Genomic DNA, 20,367 nt, shown 5'->3' with positions numbered 1-20,367 from the left:
TGTTTTAGATTGTTTATCTAAAATGAGGAATTTCATAAAGCCCTCTGCAGTATCTTTAATCTCTTTTATTTGTGTTAAAATGTTAAAAGTTTTGTTAAAAGTGTTAAAAATGTTAAAAGTTAAAACCTCTTGTCTTCTTAGAAAAATTAGTTTTTCTTATATAGTTGATCATTGGACTATTAAAAGGAATTTTGGAGGTGATTAATCAGCTGAAATCAGCTGTCAAAATTATTTAATTTTTAATCAAACATGTTAGTTTCTGAATATACAATAATGATCAAATGCAACTACTTTATTTTGGTGAGAAATCATCAAACATTTTCATTAGAACGTAACTGAAGATCCTGGTTCAGTCAGTAGTTCTAGATGTTTTTGTATTTTAGTTTTAAATCGTTTAGCAACAGCAAAATCTTGGTAGCGAACCGACCTTAACTCTGAGAAAGTCATTGCCAATCAATAGCTCCTCTTAGCTCTGGTTGTCAGGGGAAGGTTTTAATATTGCCTATATGACATAAATTAATAAAACTTAATTACTATTTCACTTACATTTTATGGCTTAATTACAACGGAGTTCTTAGGTTTCAACATTCAAGGGTAAATGAGATGAGCAAATCACCTTAATAGTTAGAATTAGGTAGAATTTAACTATCTAACTTTTATTGGTGCATCTTTAAGTTTTTAAACTTACATTTTTTTTTTATGTTTTATTTTTATTTTTTTACAAAATATACTGATTAATCAACTATTATAAAATATATGCATTTTCTCAAACTGATTTAATTGGTTAAACGCTAACATTTTATTAGAAGTGTCCTGATGTTTGATATCCTGCCACTCCTCTTTTCACCTTTCCCGTTCTCTCTCCCTGAGTCCTCATATGCCACACCCTCCTGTTCATTATTTCCTTGTTTCACTTTCTGCCATTTTCTATGCAAGTGTCTGAATCTACTTTACCTTTGTCAAAGAGCTCGTTGACTCATTAGTGTTGGACATTTTTTCTCTTCTCTTCCTGCTGACTGAACTATTTCTGCCATAATTTTTTTCATTGCAAGGTGAGCATTCTAATTTAATCAAAAATCTAAAAACTTATTTATTGAACCAATACACATTTAAAATGACATCACTAATGACACATTCAAACATGGTTTATCTTTCAGTCTCTGCTCGTGGTCATGGATGATTTTGTTCGTGACAAACTAAAGAAGTGGCTGCCTGAAGAACCTGAGTTGATCGAAATATTTAGAGGTAAATTAGAATACTGTATGACTGCCACAGCACAAAAAAGCAATAGAGGCAAGTTATATGTCCTGCTTTCACAGATATATATCCTCGGCTATATTTATAAACAGATTATAATGTGACCTAAGCTGCATGGAAATATTGATTCATACAAAATTTTGTATAAATTTAGCAATAAAAATTATGTGCTGCTGTTCCTATGCGTGTGAATTTGAATGAGTTCTGTATTTGTTGTCATAGAACAAAAGGACAAGGAAGTTAAAAGTGCTTCAATTTTTTTGTATTGACAGCTATAAAGAGACATGGATTCACAAACTTAAGTAAAAGAGAACCAGTGATAATTATTGAATGTTTCCCAGATATATTGCATTCCAATGTTCACATTTAGAGCACAAAGTTAAAGGTGACCATGATTAAGGTGTTTATTACGGTAATCAAGTCAAGACTTGCTCCTGCATTGCATGTTCTGATATATTGTTGAAAAAAAGCAGCTTTGTTCTACTTCTTAAGCCTCTGTAGTGCCTCTCAGAGGACAAAATGGTTTACTATTATTAATATTATTAATATTATTGTATAGGAAATTTGGGAGCTTCACAATTTCACACAGTTTAATTTTAATGTTAAACCTTTTCCAATAAAGCCACTTAGGACTGCAACCACTTCTTACCTGAGAGAATTTTAGAACCAAAAACTTCTAACACCTTTTATAAAACAGATTTCAACACTATATCTGCATGAGTGATTTAATGATGCATCATTTGATTACAGGTCAACGCATTGACTCAGAATCTTTTTATTTGCTTGAGGATGGAAACATTGATAAGTTGATTCCAATAATGGGACCAAGGTTGAAATTCAAAAACAAACTCAATCAGTTGAAGGTAATGTCCTGTGCTGTGAAAACATGTATTTGCTGTAATAACTTTATTTGTGTTGGTCTATAAACATTTATGGTGTGGATAAATGTGTTTACAGATTATTATACCTTTTACTATTATTATTATTATAAATTAAATATTCCACTAACAATCAGGGTTGAACTGATTTGTGTTTTTTTTTTCCTATTTTCCATTTGCAAATATGTTTTTTCACTAGAAGAAACAAAACCCAAATCAATAGATAGATGGTTTTCCAACACATGTCAAGCATATCCTTACATAGGTTTAAAATTAAGTGATATATCCAATGATATATGATATGGCTCCTTAGTTGTAGCGTTTATTTAGACGGCTTTACCAGGAATATTTTATTTGCAGGCTCAACAGAAGGAGGAAGTTGCACATGAAATGACTGAGGTGAGAAAGAATACTCATAGATATCTGCTTTAAGGAATTAAAATTTCCACTGCTACTTGGATGAAGAAATATTACATTTAATATTGTTTATTGATAAAAACAGTAGTAATGCAATTCTTGATGGTGTGTTTTTGACTCCTTTACCCTGGAACATTTTCCTGAGATAGGATGCGATCATAAGTGCATTATTATGATCTTGCCGAACATTTCTTTTGTCATCTGGTTAAAAAAATTATTTGTTATAATGAAAACACAAGTGCAATAAATTCAATTTTTTTTACTTTATAATGGAAAAACATTTATAAATATGGTTAAACTTTTTTTGTCCATCTTTAGGTTTTGCCATCTACAAGTGATACAGGTGAGAAATACAAAATCCTAGTTTAAACCTGTTCATGTGCATTTCTCTTATAAAGTAAAAGCAAATGAGAAACCCAGGAAACTACCTGTTTTCATATTTTAAAACCAGGAAAGCGAAGACGTGACCCAAGGTGTGAGTCTAGTAAAGAAACACCAGCAGTAAAAAAGCAGCGTGAGACAAATTCTTCTGCAGGTATTTCTTTTTTATAAATATTGGGGCAACATAAATACTATTATTGGGATATTAAAATTTTAGTCCAACGTTTCCTCAACATTTTCTATCTGTTTATTATCTGGCTGTTGGAGGATGGATCAAATTTTAATTCATACATGATATTGATCATTCTGATGCATCTGCATTTTCACATTTGATTGAAATTCTGACTCAATTTACAAATCCCCAGATGCTCTGGCAGTCACCCACAGAGCAAGAGATGCAGTTAAATGTAAAGCGTAAAGATCGCTTTTGTTTAGACAAAAGCCCTGAGCCTAAAAATCCCTAAAAAGCACAACTAAAATACATCAATTTGTTAGGGCTTGCGAAATAGGACCCCAGAATGCAGACTAGTAGGCAGCATTACGGTAAGTGCAAAAAGATTTAATAAAAAAAAACAAAAAACTCACTCTCAGAAGAGGCAAGAACAAAACAATAAACGGACAGGCAGGACAGGATTGGCATGATCCACAAAACAAGAAAGGAGCATGATCTGAGAACAAGACATGATTTGAGAATGTTTCCGCCAGGAATAAACAGGACAGGTGTGTATATATGGAGTGTGACCAGGTGAAACAAGAAGACAGATTAACTAGGTGCAGGTGAACCGGATAAAGTTAATTAACAGACAGAACAAAACGTGGCTGGAGCAAAAAACAGAGACTCTTCAAGACAAACAAACAAAAACTAAAGCATGACCAGAACCAAAAAGCAAACTTGACAAAACATGAACAAGACTAAAGCATGACCAGAAAATCAAACAGAAACATGATTCAAAACTTGAACTGTGAAAAACATTTAAAAAAAAACCGAAACCAAAAAACCAAACAAACCCAAATCATAACACAATTATGCAAAAATATCAGAAAGCACAAGCCTTAGCTAAAACTGAGTTTAATATATTTATTCATAATCTCATTGAGATTTAATATTGAAATTCAGCTCAAAGCAAGCTGGTGAATATAAAGACATATTTACACATTTGTATTCCACTGGCATCCAAACGTAGATTTCAAAAGTATTTTCTGTAAATAATGACATTTTGTTGTTTTTCAGTTAAATCTACTTATAATCGAAAAAAGCCAGGACAAATTTTAGCCAAAAGGAATTTTTGTCTACCATAATGTTTTTTGTGTTATAATTAACAGCATGTATGTCATGTGATCCATAGTAGAAAATATTTTTTTATTTGTTGAATTCTAGAAACAGAAGCAAAGATTTTAAATGACGTGAAAAACAAGATGGGCAAAATCCTTGCCATACTAAACAATCAAAATGACACAAATCTCAATACGTTCTTGAAGTAAGTACATTTTGAATTTGAGAGTTTTGTTCTTGGTTTATTCCTAACTGGAAAATGGATCTCGAAAAATCTAGATTTGCATTTCTCTAAATATTGTAAGGTTTGCATGTTCTTATAAATAATTGATAATGTATTGTAACTGTGAATGAAGTTAAAGGCATTTACATATTCAGTGGAATAAATCTATTGTTAAACTACTTCTGCTCTTCAAACTCAGATGTTCAAATAATTAAATACAACTTTAACATATATGTTAAAGTTGAATTAATCAACAATGACTAAATTCTCATCAGGACCAAAATCAGGAATCTGGAGACAGAAAAGAAGGAGTTGGTTGGTGTCTTTGGTAAAACTGGAGCTGGGAAGACGTCTTTGATAAATGCTGTCATTGAAGAGAAGGGGCTCTTGCCCTCTGGAAGTATTGAAGCTTGTACTTCAGTCATGATTAAAGTTGAGGCTAACAGGCACAATGAGATATATGAGGCAGTGGTCGAATTCATTTCACCAGAGGTAACCCAAAAACATAGTCATACGAATCTGATAAAAATTTAAGAAATGCAACTTTAGACATCACTTGAAAAACAACTCTTATTTTATTTATTTTTTTTAGGAATGGGAAGATGAGATGGGATCACTGTTTCGTACTATTGAAAAAGGAGATCAAGCAATGGATAACAACGATAATGATGATAAAGATGACTATCATGAAGCCGTTGATAAGCTGTCAGCTCTGTACGACGAAGAATGGAAAGAAAGATCCTGTGAACAACTCATGGAGCCCAAGTGCTTCAAAGCCATTCCAGAATTTCTTCATTCAAAACAAAAAACCTTGGCATTTAAATCAGTAAGATACAAAGATTATTTAAAGTTTTTTTCTGATAATGTGAGTGAAAATATAAGGATGTTTATGTTTAATTTGTCATGTTCATCATAGGTTTATGGTGCAATTATCTGGTCTCCTTTCAAGACATGTTAGCTTATGAAACAATAGCAACAGAACCAAATATAAAACATTTGTATTTAGGTTTATGGGGTAATTATAAGTAAATTCCCATTTCTTTTGAAGGCGTTTGGATCACTTCAAACAAGGAAACACAGGGGATAGATAGATAGATAGATAGATAGATAGATAGATAGATAGATAGATAGATAGATAGATAGATAGATAGATAGATAGATAGATAGATAGATAGATAGATAGATAGATAGATAGATAGATAGATAGATAGATAGATAGATAGATAGATAGATAGATAGATAGATAGATAGATAGATAGATAGATAGATAGATAGATAGATAGATAGATAGATAGATAGATAGATAGATAGATAGATAGATAGATAGATAGATAGATAGATAGATAGATAGATAGATAGATAGATAGATAGATAGATAGATAGATAGATAGATAGATAGATAGATAGATAGATAGATAGATAGATAGATAGATAGATAGATAGATAGATAGATAGATAGATAGATAGATAGATAGATAGATAGATAGATAGATAGATAGATAGATAGATAGATAGATAGATAGATAGATAGATAGATAGAGAACCACCCCAATGTGCCGTTCTCTAGACACTTACAGCTGTCATAAAAAAGTAAAATTCTTACTATTATTATAATTAGTATTATGTTTTGCAGGCTAAAGACCTATCTGCAGATATTGTTAAGTACACCAGAAATGGCACAAAAGATGACAAATACAAAGCAGTAAAGCGGTGGTATTGGCCGCTTGTGAAGTGTGTGACTATCAAGGTCCCAAACAATAATCTTCTCCAGCATGTCACACTTGTGGACCTTCCTGGAAACGGAGACCGTAACAAGAGCAGAGATACAATGTGGAAAGGGGTAATTTATTCTTGATTACTGTGGTTTTGATTTAAACCTGCAACATTTTTTACGTTTTTTTTAAAAACATTAAAAATAAATTATGTGTAACTATACATATATAATACTTTTTTCAGATCGTTGGAGACTGTTCTGCAGTCTGGGTTGTCACTGAAATCAACCGAGCGGCATCAGAAAGAGAATCATGGGAAATCCTGAAAAGTGTTAGCAGTCTTCTTGGAAACGGTGGAGAATGTCAGCACATTCACTTCATCTGCACCAAGTCTGATGATATTGAAGATATAGATGATCAGTGAGTTCACTGCTATGCTAAACGTGTATTGCTAAATAAAACTCAAAGGGCCAAAGATGGTCCATCTACATTGCATTCTTGTTCTATTTCATTGCATGCAGACTCATAGGTCAGTTAAGCTCCAGTTGATCTTTTCTTTTAGCTCCAAAGCTGATGCTCAGGCCTTGATAATTACAAGAAACAAGGAAGCCAAAGAAAGTGTGATCAAAGAATTAAACAAACTGACCAAGATTAAGGTGAGCTTTGAATACTGTCAGAATATGTAGCAAAACATTTGTCTACAACTAGAAACAGACTGAATTAACAAAATATTATTAATTTTGCCAAGAAACACTTCAGTGATGAATGTTTCAAAGTGTTCACAGTGAGCTCCAGAGAATTCTTCACAAAGAGACATCTCAGTCCAGAAAACACTGGTAGGTTGTGTCAATATGTTGTAGCCTATGAAAATTATTGTAGGAATATAATTATAGACTTAATTATGTTTTTACAGAAATACCCAGGCTTCAGGGATTTTTGCAAAATCTCAATGACTGTCACTCAGAGACGTTAAACTATGTGTCTGGAGCTTGTGGCATCCTCTCTTTGATTCATGGGGCCAGCTTAAGAAATGAGGTAAGAATAAGAATTTAAAACGATTGTATCATGTTTAGATGTTTCAACTTTTTTAAGAAATCCATAATTCATATCAAAAAAAGAACCTTTATTTAATTATACTTGGATTCAGAGAAATCATGCTAAAGTCAGTTAGTTGAATATTATGGAAAGCAACATTGTTATTATATCTTTAAAATGGAGGTGTTCTTCCAATGTGACCACTGACCCTACAGGATCTGTATAAGATTGAGATAGAAATTATTCTTCAGAATTGGATTACAATCAATTAAGTTGAAACATTTACAATAAAACTGTATTAAATCAACAGGAAAACCAAATGTTGTGGCTCCTCATCTATGATGTTTCAAACTGTTATCGTTGATGGTTATGGATGTTGGTATTAAGCACCTCCTTTAAAAGCCTGTATTACAATGTATCTGACGAACCCTCTGACTAAAGAAACTTGGTTATTAAATTACTGTGTAAATTTCAAGATACTCTGGGTTTATGGTTTATTCTTCACGAAACATTCTTCTTTGAACAATAAGCTCTAGAGCAAACATTCTTTATCAGCTTGTTCAGTGTTTTAAGTTACTGGCTGCCAACAGATGATTGCAGATGAAAATGCACTCTTAGATAGCATCTGTGTTGAGTTTGCAGTTCTGTCTATTGTCCAACTGAACCCCAACACGTTTATATGTACAAACCACTAATCTTTGTACTCTCTTTTCCACCTCCAATACACTCAAGAACGTCACTTTAATTTGAGTATGTCAAGAGAAAATGATAGAAAGCTTGCTTTCTAGCTTTGTTCCGTGTGTCTCATTGTTGTTTCTAATCTTGAATTGGAGCTGGTATATATATACTAAATCCCCTAACCTTTCTGATGCCGATAACTTTGTCCACAGACTTTTTTTTACAAGTTTTTACAGCGTTTTACAAGTGCCATTTACTCTGAAGATTAAATAGTCAGTCACACACTCTGTCATGATGTTCATCTTATCTCCATGAGGTTCACGGGTGCATTTGTGTTTTTAACCATCTCCTTTTTTCCTAGATCCTGTGAACACCTCCTCAGTTCTTTTTGACACAGGTTGACTCAGAATAATGGGTTTATAAAAAGATTATGATGAGCATTGTCAAGAGCATGACAGGCACACGAGTTGTCAGCAAGAAATATTCTGACATTTGATTTTCTCTGGGTCACAAACTGTTGAAATTGTGGAAAGGTAGAAGAGAGAAAGAGGGCATGGTTAAAATCTTGTTTGGCATTGTTGATTATTGTTGATCCAAAAGCTATAGGATGTTGTGTCAGCAGCTTAGTTACAAGTGAGCTGATGACCTCATTCTCAAAGTAGGCAAGAGCTGATTTAATACTGTTGCCAAGATAACACTGACCAACTCCCTCTGTATCATATCGACAAGAACCTACTACTAACAGTCTTATCTTGCTGCTAATTTCACAATAATTTCACAATACCGTGTGCTGTATTACACCACCTGTTGATAGGAACTCCTATTCCACCCCCTTTACTTCTGCTGCTCCTCTACAAATCTCTGTCTGCCCACTCAGTCTGAAAGCCAGTCAGAAGGACGTTGAAGTTGGGGATATTCTCATGCCGTCACTTCTCAAATAAACCACATAGTGTTTTTTTCCCACCCCTCAGCCATAGGGCTCATTAGCGTTTCAAGCTTGTTTATCTTATTTGAAAGAGATGTTACATTGCATATTATGATCATTCATCATCATCTCTCTTGCTCTATACTTTGCTTCTGTTCGACACAGACAATCCCTCTGACTAGGTAGGAATTTGGGGTCACAATTTGAGTACCATTGAACCTTTGAAATGTCAATCCACTCTCACTTGCAGTCAGCTCTGTTGTTGGTATGCTTACTGATCACAACAATGGGAAAAAGTTACATTGCAAAAAACCATCAAGCAGCAAAACATCCAAACCAAAATGAAAATCATATATTTTTTCCATTGGAAAAACTAGCTTTGTATTATTACAGAACAATTAGCTACCACCATCTGTTCCACTATTCTAGAATGACACAGAAAACATGCTCAGGATGATGATATATTCCTTGGGAATGTCTGAAAATAGCCTAAGGATGACTGCGGATCAGTGGGAAGAGTAGATGTCTTGCAATCTGAAAGTTGTGGGTTTGATTCTAGCTTCCTCCTGCCACATGTCAATGCTCCCCTGGGCAAGGCACTTCAACTCAAATTGCCTGCTAATCTGCGTATCGGTGAATGAAGGTGTGAGCATTTGTGGGTGAATGTGGCTCTATATATGTTCGGTCTATTTACTATTTAAAATGACCGCTGAAATTGTTTTCCTAGGATGGCAGAAATAGCAAAGTGTGTGAAGCCCTTGAAGAAAATCTACACCGTCAAACTGAGTCAGTCAGAAATGAAATGCAGAAGATTCTAACAGCTTTTGAAGAACGCCTTCAAGAAGGAGTTAAGAAATCCAAAAGCTCATGTGAAAATATCTTGAAAACCGCCCTGTATCCTAAGGTAGTAGCAGGAAAGTACATCTAAAATGTATGTGAATGTATTCTATTTTTAATGCTTTTTGTATTAGAATATATTAATTCCTGTTCTTTCATGTGATTCCCACAGAGAAAAAGCGGTCGGGGTTTTCATAGGCAACTGAAAAAAGCTGTAGAAAATGGTGGCATTTGCAAATATAAAAGGGGGAAAGAAATGAACCTCAACATGGAACTAAGTTCCCCTCTGACTCTCAGCATTGACGAGGAATTCAGAAAAACCTTTCCGTAAGAGCTTTGTGAACACATAATCCATGTGTTTAAAAAGCATGATATTCTTTTTTTACTAATAAAATTCCAAAAGTCTAGTGTTCATTTGTATTCACCCCATTGAAAACAAAATCTGTTGTAAATCTGTTGCAGTTCATGTATCAGTTTTGCACATCTAACCAGTGAATATTTAGCTGTTTGTCTGCCAAATACCTCAAGCTCAGCTAGATTGGATGAAGAGCATCTGTGAACATTCGTTTTCAAGTCTTCACACAGATTTGTTTGTTGGATTTGGCTCTAGACTTTGACTGGACCATTCTAACACATGAATATTCTTTGATCTAAACCATCACAGTGTTGCTCTGGCTGTATATTTTAGCAGTGTTGTCCTGCTAGAAAGTGAACAGTGCAAAACAACTTCCAGGGGTATTCAAATTTTTAAATAATGACATCATGAATGACTTTAAAATGTTAAATTGTTTCAGAAATGAAGGACAATGTGGTCCATTCAATGGAGTGATCAATATGTTTTCACTTGGCACTGAAGGACTGAAACAGACGTACAAAGATGTTATACTGCAGCTGGTTTTTCTCAAGTCAGAGGTAATTAATGAGAAAGTAGAATGTTGTAAAATAATGAAGTTCAATTCAGTTTTATTTATATAGCGCCAATTCACAACACGTCGTCTCAAAGGACTTCACAAAGGGTTTAGAATGGTGTAGGGTTGTTGGGGAGGTTAGAATAAACTACTGAGTGTTAGAGTTTGGACATTTTAAAATGGGCTATGTGTAGGGGTACTAAGTAAAATAATAAACTGATAAAATTTGTCCATCTAGAGCCCACTGGTGGTCATTGTTATACCAAAAACCGCAAGGATTGGGGGTACCTCTCTCTGTCAGACTGATTATAACCATTGGAAAACAAAAGGAGTCATACAGGTTGCAGAAATGGAAGATGTGTTTGCACCTCAACCATAACTGAGCCGGTTTAGGCTAAACCTGACTCCACCTTACTCCATCCAACAGGGAGGGAGGAAGGCAGAGGTAAAAATAATTGGAGAGTGCTGTTTCCTGTTGCATTGTGTGAAAGGTGGGTAACTTTAAAATGGGCAAAGTCAATTCAACCGAATCATATAGATTTCAAGTCAGGTACATACATTCCAATTAATCCTAACTATCGAACAGTGCAGTCAGATTCAGTTATTTATTCAAATTGGATAAAATGTTTTTCTATCTAAGGAAACCCAGCAGATTGCATCGAATCAGATATTTGTAGCAGTCACTCCTCCTGGATGACCATGTAGCAACAGTGGACACTCACTGTCGTTGACTTTGCAGCAATCCCTCATACTGAGATGCATGTAGCGAAAGTAGAGAGGAAAAACTCCCTTTTAACAGGACAAACCTCCAGCAGGACCAGGCTCAGTGTGAGCGGCCATCTGCCACGATCAACTGGGGGTTGCATAATAACTGCACTTATAATGGCTAAAACTGAGATTTCTAAACAAAAGATCTTATAGGTAAATGAATATATAAGTGTAACTTCTGATGGGCTAACATTTTATGGTAATGATGTAGACGTAGGATCATTTATTAGTGTTGAAGTAAAACTAGTCCGACATGTTTTGAAATTACATTCTTAAGTATCATATTGTTTTTATATTTCTCATAGGAAGATCGTCTTAAGACAGACCTAACGAAAAGTATTCGCAAGCAGAAAAAAAATATCTATAGGAGTCTAACAAAGACAGTTGAGGAAACTATGCAAGACTGCTATAAAAGTAAGAAAATTATAATTAATTAAAATCATCAAACTGCCACATAAATATTCTTTATTATTGTTTCTTAACACCTAACACTTCATTGTTCTGTTTTCCAGAAGCTGCAGTATTTACAGGAGAAGGTACACTGCAGAACATGAGGGAAACTATAGAGAAACATGTTCATGGATCAAAGAACAACATGTTTGAAAGTGCTAAAGATGCCATGAAGAAACAACTGGGTGACTTGATGGTTTGTTACTTTTAATATACTAAAAGTGAAACATAAATTATTATTATTAAATCAGTACTCTGCACTCTGCTACCATATCCATACATTGATCCATATAATGCTGTGAAAAACTCCTTCTGTTTCTTGTTTCTGTTTCTTCTCACTTCTTACTTGTCTTGAGGAATCATCCCATGCTTATACAATCAGTTGATCAGTGGAGATAAATTCTTCATATGATAGAGATAATATAGTTATGTACAAATCTTGATATCTTAGTAAAAATACTCCTACGCTTCACTAAGCTGCTTGGAAAGAAGGTTCCAGCAAACTACGACGACAATCCCATGTGTCAGTTTATCATGAAAAAACGTTTCACTTTGAATCAAGTGATAAAGGTTTTTATTCCAAATCAGATAGAAGTATTGTATAGGCTGGAGAATACCATGAAGGAATCTATTGAGCTCTCACTCAAGACTGATGAACACTCAATCCCAGGTAAAGTGTCTTAAAGCTCTTATAGTAAAATTTTAAATAGTTTTTCCACAGGAAAACCTAATTAATACTGTGTTCTTAGATGTTTCAGCAGAGCTCAAGATGGTCCATGAATTTTACAATAAGCTGCAGGAAAGCAGCTAAAACAGGAAACATTTCTAAGGTAAAGAACATAATCTATAAATGGCTTTTTTGCTGCTTATTGCTACCAAACCTTCAGTTCTATGTGTGGGTTTCTGTTCAACAGCTGCACTTGTTGGAGGGATTCATCATCATAACGTGCTGCATCTATAGACCTTTAAGATGAAAAACATCAGTAGGAAGAAAAAAAACTATTAAATGATGTAATCCTAGTTTGTTACTGTGTTATTTCTTGGTTTCTGGATTATAGCTATTTTAAATCGGTTTTGTTTTGGAATATTATTTACAACTATTTTGCTTTTTGTTAATTAGAAATTTTGAAAGAGAAAGTAAAAAAGCAAATCTGTCTGGTTGAATACAAACCAAGGTTTGTTTACTCAGTACTGTAGACAGAATTACAGAAAAAAATATTAAAAAGACTTTGTTATTTTTTGTATTCTTCCTTTTTGTGTTATTAAATGTTAGCAAATATTATTGATTTTATGCAAATGTAGGTGAAATATCTAATGTTTTTCTACAAGTTGATTTTACAAAAGCTTTGCATTTAATAGAGAAAACTTATATTTGAATATTTGGTGCAATCAAAGGAAATTTTCAACAGAGGGGAGTACCTTTTTATCGGAAATTGGAGCTTACATTCAAAATGTAAAGGAATGTGTAAAGTTAGTAGTTTATTTTCCTTACTTCTATAGAAAATCACTCATATTATAATAATTCTTCATTTTATTTGTGCAATTGCAAACCTGATACATCTGCGTGATTTGGTATTCTGTAATCTATCTTAATAAGATAATCGAATAAATGTAAATGTTCATGTCAAATCGTGTTTTTAACTTGGTGTTGGCAATTTTCTGAATTTTATTAGATGTGGTGTCCTCGTAAAATTCTGAACTGTACTTGTAGTTAATATACTTTCCACCCTAGAGATCTAAAATATACATCAACAAATAAAGTTATATATAACACATTAGGTTATTGACTTTTTGGTCGTCTTTTTTTGCTGAAATGATGATATAATATTACGTTCACTGCAGGGAACAAATAAGTGTTAGAGAGAAAAGCGTGGGTCTGTTTCTCCTACTGTTAGGTACGTCCTGAACTATCCTGCTTAGTAATCAAATACTCAACATCCGACCTTTTCATTGTTAAGTAAACGCAAAGCATAACAAATACTGTGAAATACTAAAATATTCATACCCCTTAACGGTATTCACATTTAGTCACTTTATAAATACAAATTTTAATGTTCAGAATATTATTGGGATCTTTGTGATACATCAACACAAATCACAGTTGTGAGGTGGAAGATAAATTATACATGGTTATTTAAAAATAGAACTGAAAAGTGTGGTATTACATGTGTATTTACCCCTCTTTACTTTGAAACCCCCATAAAAAATATCGTGCAACCAATTGCCTTCAAAGGTTTCTTAATTGGTTGAGTCATCCTGTGTGTAATTTAATCTTAGTACAAATACAGCTGTTCTTTTAACGCCTCAGAGTTATATTAATGACTTTAATAAAAATAAAAATAAATAAAAAAACATTAAAAAGAGCAAGGAACACAGCAGATAGGTCAGGGATAATGTTGTGGAGAAGTAAAAGAATAATTTGGTTAGAAAACAATATTTCATGCTTTGAATAAATCACCGGAAACTGTTGAGTCCCTGATTTAAAAATAGAGAGTAAGGCTGAACAACAAACCTACCAAGATGGCTGTCCACCTAAACTGACATATCAGGCTAGAGGAGCAGCCAAGAGGCCCACGGTGACTCTGGAGGTGTCGCAGAGATCCACAGCTCAGGTGGGAGAATCTGGCAACAGGTAAACTATTAGTTGTTCACTCCATGAATCTGGCCTTTTTGGAGGGCCAACAAGAAAGCCTAAAGTCACAAAAGAAATTCACCAAAAGCAATGCAGGGGAGCCAGCACACTTCTGAAAGATGGCACTATGATCAGAAACTTTTCTAGCTTTAAGTTTCTCTTTCAACTGAAAAAACAAGTAATAGAGGCAGAGACACAGTGGCCCACCGTAGAGACAAGACTCATGGCAGGAAATTTCCTTTCTGCTGCAGCTTATCCAAAACTCACAACACAAGATAAGGATCCAACATAATAGAAGACATTTTGGGTCTGTATGATGTTGCTGTGGTCTTGCACTTTGAAGGTATAACAGAAATGTCTGAATGACAAGGATCTAACTAACTAACTTTGTTGTTCTTACAAGCAGTTATGAAACAGCCCCAGCAGTGAAATCACTTCAAAAGAAAAACCACTTTGGCACACCACAGTACTCTTCCTTCAGTCTTTATTTAAATCTTTGTGGTCTCATCTTCTGTGATGAAATTTGCTTAACATTTTCCATTTGATATTTACTTAATGAGTTTTTAATTTACTATTCATAGTTTTGTTTTTATTTAAAGTATTCAGAAAGACTGATGATAATGCAGGTTGAAGTAGTTCATCATTATTAATCTAGACAAGTCCCAACAGGATACAGATATAACGTATGGGAATGGTTCCCGTAGCGTGCCAAACAGAGACGGTAGTGGTTTCTCTTCATGCTTGTCTCAAAGCATTTATTGAGACAAAACTAAAAGGTGTTTTCCTTTTTAGAGCATCTTTAATTTTTTTAGTCGTCTTATTACCACTGCCTCTAATTTTTTTAAGTTGCTTGATTTTCATGTGGTCACTTTGCTTGTCATAGAGAAGTTTTTATACTGGCTTATAAAAAACATTATTAATAAGCATATGAAGAAATTAAAAAGATAGCTATATCAATTTAATGAAGGTGATGAGAACGAGAAGAGAACAAACTGCAACGTGTCCAAGTAAAAAGGTGAGAAACACTAGAGAACATAAATACATAAAATAAATAAAACTTGAAAACATAAACTATAAATAAACAAATTTCAAGATATTTGTGATGAAATAAAAAAAAACAAATAATGTTAACTGGAAGCCAGACTACATAGTCTCTTGGATTTTCTATAGCTGAGATGTCACCTGAACCTCTTAAGGACAATCCCAGAAAGTCAAATCTCTGTAGTAACTACTTTATTTTGGTGAGAAATCATCAAACATTTTCATTAGAATGTAACTGAAGATCCTGGTTCAGTCAGTCATTTAGTTTTAAATCGTTTAGCAACAGCAAAATCTTGGTAGCGAACCGACCTTAACTCTGAGAAAGTCATTGCCAATCAATAGCTCCTCTTAGCTCTGGTTGTCAGGGGAAGGTTTTAATATTGCCTATATTACATAAATTAATAAAACTTAATTACTATTTCACTTACATTTTATGGCTTAATTACAAACCAGTTCTTATGTTTCAACATTCAAGGGTAAATGAGATGAGCAAATCACCTTAATAGTTAGAATTAGGTAGAATTTAACTATCTAACTTTTATTGGTGCATCTTTAAGTTTTTAAACTTAAATATTTTTTTTTACAAAAAAGACATTAATCAACCCTAATAAAATATATGCAATTTCTCAAACTGATTTAATTGGTTAAACGCTAACATTTTATTAGAAGTGTCCTGATGTTTGATATCCTGCCACTCCTCTTTTCACCTTTCCCGTTCTCTCTCCCTGAGTCCTCATATGCCACACCCTCCTGTTCATTATTTCCTTGTTTCACTTTCTGCCATTTTCTATGCAAGTGTCTGAATCTACTTTACCTTTGTCAAAGAGCTCGTTGACTCATTAGTGTTGGACATTTTTTCTCTTCTCTTCCTGCTGACTGAACTATTTCTGCCATAATTTTCTTCATTGCAAGGTGAGCATTCTAATTTAATCAAAAATCTAAAAACGTATTTATTGAACCAATACACATTTAAAATTACATCACTAATGACAGATTCAAACATGGTTTATCTTTCAGTCTCTGCTCGTGGTCATGGAGGATTTTGTTTGTGACAAACTAAAGGAGTGGGGTCTGGCTGAATTGATCGAAATATTTAGAGGTAAAGTAGAATACTGTATGACTGCCACTGCACAAAAAGCAATAGAGGCAAGTTATATGTCCTGCTTTCACAGATATATATCCTCGGCTATATTTATAAACACAATATAATGTGACCTAAGCTGCATGGAAATATTGATTCATACACAATTTTGTATAAATTTAGCATAAAAAATTATGTGCTGCTGTTCCTATGCGTCTAAATTTGAATGAGTTCTGTATTTGTTGTCATAGAACAAAAGGACAAGGAAGTTAAAAGTGTTTTCAACTTTTACAGCTTTAAAGAGACATGGATTCACAAACTGCAGTAAAAGAGAACCTGTAATAATTATTGAATGTTTCCCAAATATATTACAATGTTCACATTTAGAGCACACAGATAAAGGGTGACCATGATTAAGGTGTTTATTAAGGTAATCAAGTCAAGACTTGCTCCTGCATTGCATTAATGTTAAATGTTCTGATGACTTATTGAAAAAAAGCAGCCTTGTTCTGCTTCTTAAGCCTCTGTAGCGCCTCCCAGAGGACAAAATGGCAAACAGTTACTATTATTAATATTGTATGGGAAATTCATGAGCTTAACAATTTCACATTTCAGTCACTTAATGTGAGTTTTTCCGATAAAGCCACTTACTGCCACACCTCTTATCACTTGAGAGAATATCAGCACCAAAAACCTTTAACACCTTTATAAAGCAGATTTCAATATTTATATTTGAGAGACTGAGGTTTAATGATGCATCGTTTGATTACGGATGAAGGTATTGACTCAGAAACTCTTTATGATCTTGAGGATGGAGACATTGATAAGTTGATTCCAAAAATGGGACGAAGGTTGAAATTCAAAAACAAACTCAATCAGTTGAAGGTAATGTCCTGTCCTGTGAAAACATGTATTTGCTGTAATAACTTTTATTTGTGTTGATAAATGTTTTTACAGATTATTATACCTATTACTATAATTATTATTATTATAGATAAAATATTTCACTGACATTCAGCATTGAACTGATTTTTTTCACAATTTTGCGTTAGCAAAAATGTTTTTTCACTAGCAGAAACAAAACCCAAATCAGTGGATAGATGGCTTTCCAACTCAACTAGGTCAAGTATGTTACTAAATTGGTTTAAAATGAAGTAATATATCTTATGATCTATGATATGGCTCCTTAGCTGTAATGTTTATTTAGAAGGCTTTACCAGGAGTATTTTTTTTGCAGGGTCAACAGAAGATGGAAGTAGGAACTGAAATGACTGCGGTAAGAAGGAATAGCCATAGATCTGCTTTAAAGAATTAAAGTTTTCTGAGACGCTGCTACTTGGATAAAGAAATATTACATTACATACATTATATTTATTGTTCACTGAGAAAACTGTGGTATTGCAATTCTTAATGGTGTGTTCTTGAGACCTTTGCCCTGGGACTTATCTTTTACCTGAGATAGGAAGAGATCATAATTGCACTATTATGATTTTGCCACTGACAATTTTTTGTCATCTGGTTAAAAAAAAATGTGCAAAAGGCAAATCATGTAATAGGTTGTTTTCAAGTCAAATTGATTTAAAAATGTGTTCATAGTGGTTAAATGTGATATTCTATTAAATGTTTGCTTAAATGTTGCCTAACATAAGGAATACGTCTCCTACAGTGTCACATCTCTGCCAGGCCAGCCGAACATCTCAGGACCATCAGCATCTCCGTTGGGTTGTTAAACATCTGCTCCCTCACCAAAAAAGACTTTTTTGTATACAAGCTTTTGGAGGACAAACAGTTTGACTTCTTGTGCCTGACAGAAACCTGGCAGAAGGAAAATGATTTTACACATCTCAACAAGGCTGCCCCAGATGGGTACCATCATACCGGTCAACCACGCTCTGAAGGACGGGGTGGCGGTGTCGCAATGTTCTACAGGGACAAATGGCTTGTGTCTCCTGTCTCCAATGTCCCCACCTACAACTCTTTTGAATCTGTAGTACTAAAAATCCATCTATCAGTACCCATTATTTTAGCCACCATCTATCGCCCACCTAAACCCAATAGGGATTTTTTAAAAGACTTTTCTTCTCTTTTAACATTTTTGCGTACCTTATCTCCAAGTATTGTTCTAGTGGGTGATTTCAATATTCACATGGACAAATTCGGTAACACTCTGACACGGGAATTCTCTTCTTTGTTGGATAGTTTTGAAATGCAGCAACATGTTGAATTTCCAACACACAGGAAAGGACACATTTTGGATCTTGTCTGCTGCTCTGCTGTAGATCTTTCAAACTGTACAGCATCAGACTTGCCTAACTGTGACCATAAACTAATTTCATTTAATGTCACTTTCCCACTAACCAAGCTCTAGTTTCATCTCCTTTTAAAACATCAGTAACTCTGGGCTTACACAGATGATGATACTACAGAAATATATGGCATACTATATAGTACACAAGACATATTGCAGTACAAAATATCCCAGATTTAGCTAAAAAAAAAACACTTCTCTAAATTCTGCTCATGTCATGTCTTCTCAAAACTAAAGTTTTAATTATAACCTTGAGCAAATTCTAGCATTTATTTGCTAAGTTCCATTTTTTTGTATTTTAGGAAACAGAAATTCACAGACACCTGAATATCAGTAAACGTTATAGTTAATTTTGAAACACACATACAGGTCCTTCTCAAAAAATTAGCATATTGTGATAAAGTTCATTATTTTCTATAATGTCATGATGAAAATTTAACATTCATATATTTTAGATTCATTGCACACTAACTGAAATATTTCAGGTCTTTTATTGTCTTAATACGGATGATTTTGGCATACAGCTCATGAAAACCCAAAATTCCTATCTCACAAAATTAGCATATTATTAAAAGGGTCTCTAAACGAGCTATGAATCTAATCATCTGAATCAACGAGTTAACTCTAAACACCTGCAAAAGATTCCTGAGGCCTTTAAAACTCCCAGCCTGGTTCATCACTCAAAACCCCAATCATGGGTAAGACTGCCGACCTGACTGTTGTCCAGAAGGCCACTATTGACACCCTCAAGCAAGAGGGTAAGACACAGAAAGAAATTTCTGAACGAATAGGCTGTTCCCAGAGTGCTGTATCAAGGCACCTCAGTGGGAAGTCTGTGGGAAGGAAAAAGTGTGGCAGAAAATGCTGCACAACGAGAAGAGGTGACCGGACCCTGAGGAAGATTGTGGAGAAGGGCCGATTCCAGACCTTGGGGGACCTGCGGAAGCAGTGGACTGAGTCTGGAGTAGAAACATCCAAAGCCACCGTGCACAGGCGTGTGCAGGAAATGGGCTACAGGTGCCGCATTCCCCAGACCTGGGCTACAGAGAAGCAGCACTGGACTGTTGCTCAGTGGTCCAAAGTACTTTTTTCGGATGAAAGCAAATTCTGCATGTCATTCGGAAATCAATGTGCCAGAGTCTGGAGGAAGACTGGGGAGAAGGAAATGCCAAAATGCCAGAAGTCCAGTGTCAAGTACCCACAGTCAGTGATGGTCTGGGTGTCGTGTCAGCTGCTGGTGTTGGTCCACTGTGTTTTATCAAGGGCAGGGTCAATGCAGCTAGCTATCAGGAGATTTTGGAGCACTTCATGCTTCCATCTGCTGAAAAGCTTTATGGAGATGAAGATTTCCTTTTTCAGCACGACCTGGCACCTGCTCACAGTGCCAAAACCACTGGTAAATGGTTTACTGACCATGGTATCACTGTGCTCAATTGGCCTGCCAACTCTCCTGACCTGAACCCCATAGAGAATCTGTGGGATATTGTGAAGAGAACGTTGAGAGACTCAAGACCCAACACTCTGGATGAGCTAAAGGCCGCTATCGAAGCATCCTGGGCCTCC

General features: G+C 34.6%; 2 protein-coding genes and 1 long non-coding RNA gene across 3 annotated transcripts; all 3 read left to right on the top strand.

The window, feature by feature from the left end:
• The first annotated feature begins 3,015 nt into the window (after positions 1–3,015).
• On the top strand, positions 3,016–8,224 carry LOC124864148 (nuclear GTPase SLIP-GC-like). Its single transcript, XM_047358817.1, has 10 exons — positions 3,016–3,087; positions 4,312–4,411; positions 4,705–4,921; positions 5,022–5,255; positions 6,063–6,269; positions 6,386–6,561; positions 6,704–6,797; positions 6,890–6,977; positions 7,055–7,176; positions 8,216–8,224. Exons 2-10 carry the CDS (start codon positions 4,350–4,352, stop codon positions 8,222–8,224), a joined length of 1,209 nt encoding a protein of 402 aa, XP_047214773.1. The 5' UTR covers positions 3,016–3,087; positions 4,312–4,349.
• Positions 8,225–9,515: 1,291 nt separating this feature from the next.
• On the top strand, positions 9,516–13,520 carry LOC124864965 (nuclear GTPase SLIP-GC-like). The gene is made up of 8 exons (XM_047359911.1): positions 9,516–9,683; positions 9,789–9,943; positions 10,411–10,528; positions 11,598–11,706; positions 11,805–11,938; positions 12,331–12,412; positions 12,492–12,572; positions 12,657–13,520. Exons 1-7 carry the CDS (start codon positions 9,582–9,584, stop codon positions 12,551–12,553), a joined length of 762 nt encoding a protein of 253 aa, XP_047215867.1. The 5' UTR covers positions 9,516–9,581; the 3' UTR covers positions 12,554–12,572; positions 12,657–13,520.
• Positions 13,521–16,229: 2,709 nt separating this feature from the next.
• Positions 16,230–18,918, top strand: LOC124863753. Its single transcript, XR_007037196.1, has 4 exons — positions 16,230–16,327; positions 16,433–16,514; positions 17,734–17,772; positions 18,163–18,918. It is a non-coding gene; the product is annotated as an uncharacterized LOC124863753 (long non-coding RNA).
• Positions 18,919–20,367: the final 1,449 nt, after the last annotated feature.

Source organism: Girardinichthys multiradiatus, chromosome Y (assembly GCF_021462225.1).
Source record: "Girardinichthys multiradiatus isolate DD_20200921_A chromosome Y, DD_fGirMul_XY1, whole genome shotgun sequence".
Taxonomy (NCBI): domain Eukaryota; kingdom Metazoa; phylum Chordata; class Actinopteri; order Cyprinodontiformes; family Goodeidae; genus Girardinichthys; species Girardinichthys multiradiatus.
Note: the sequence above shows the minus strand (reverse complement) of the source record. Positions and strands in the feature narration are given on the sequence as shown.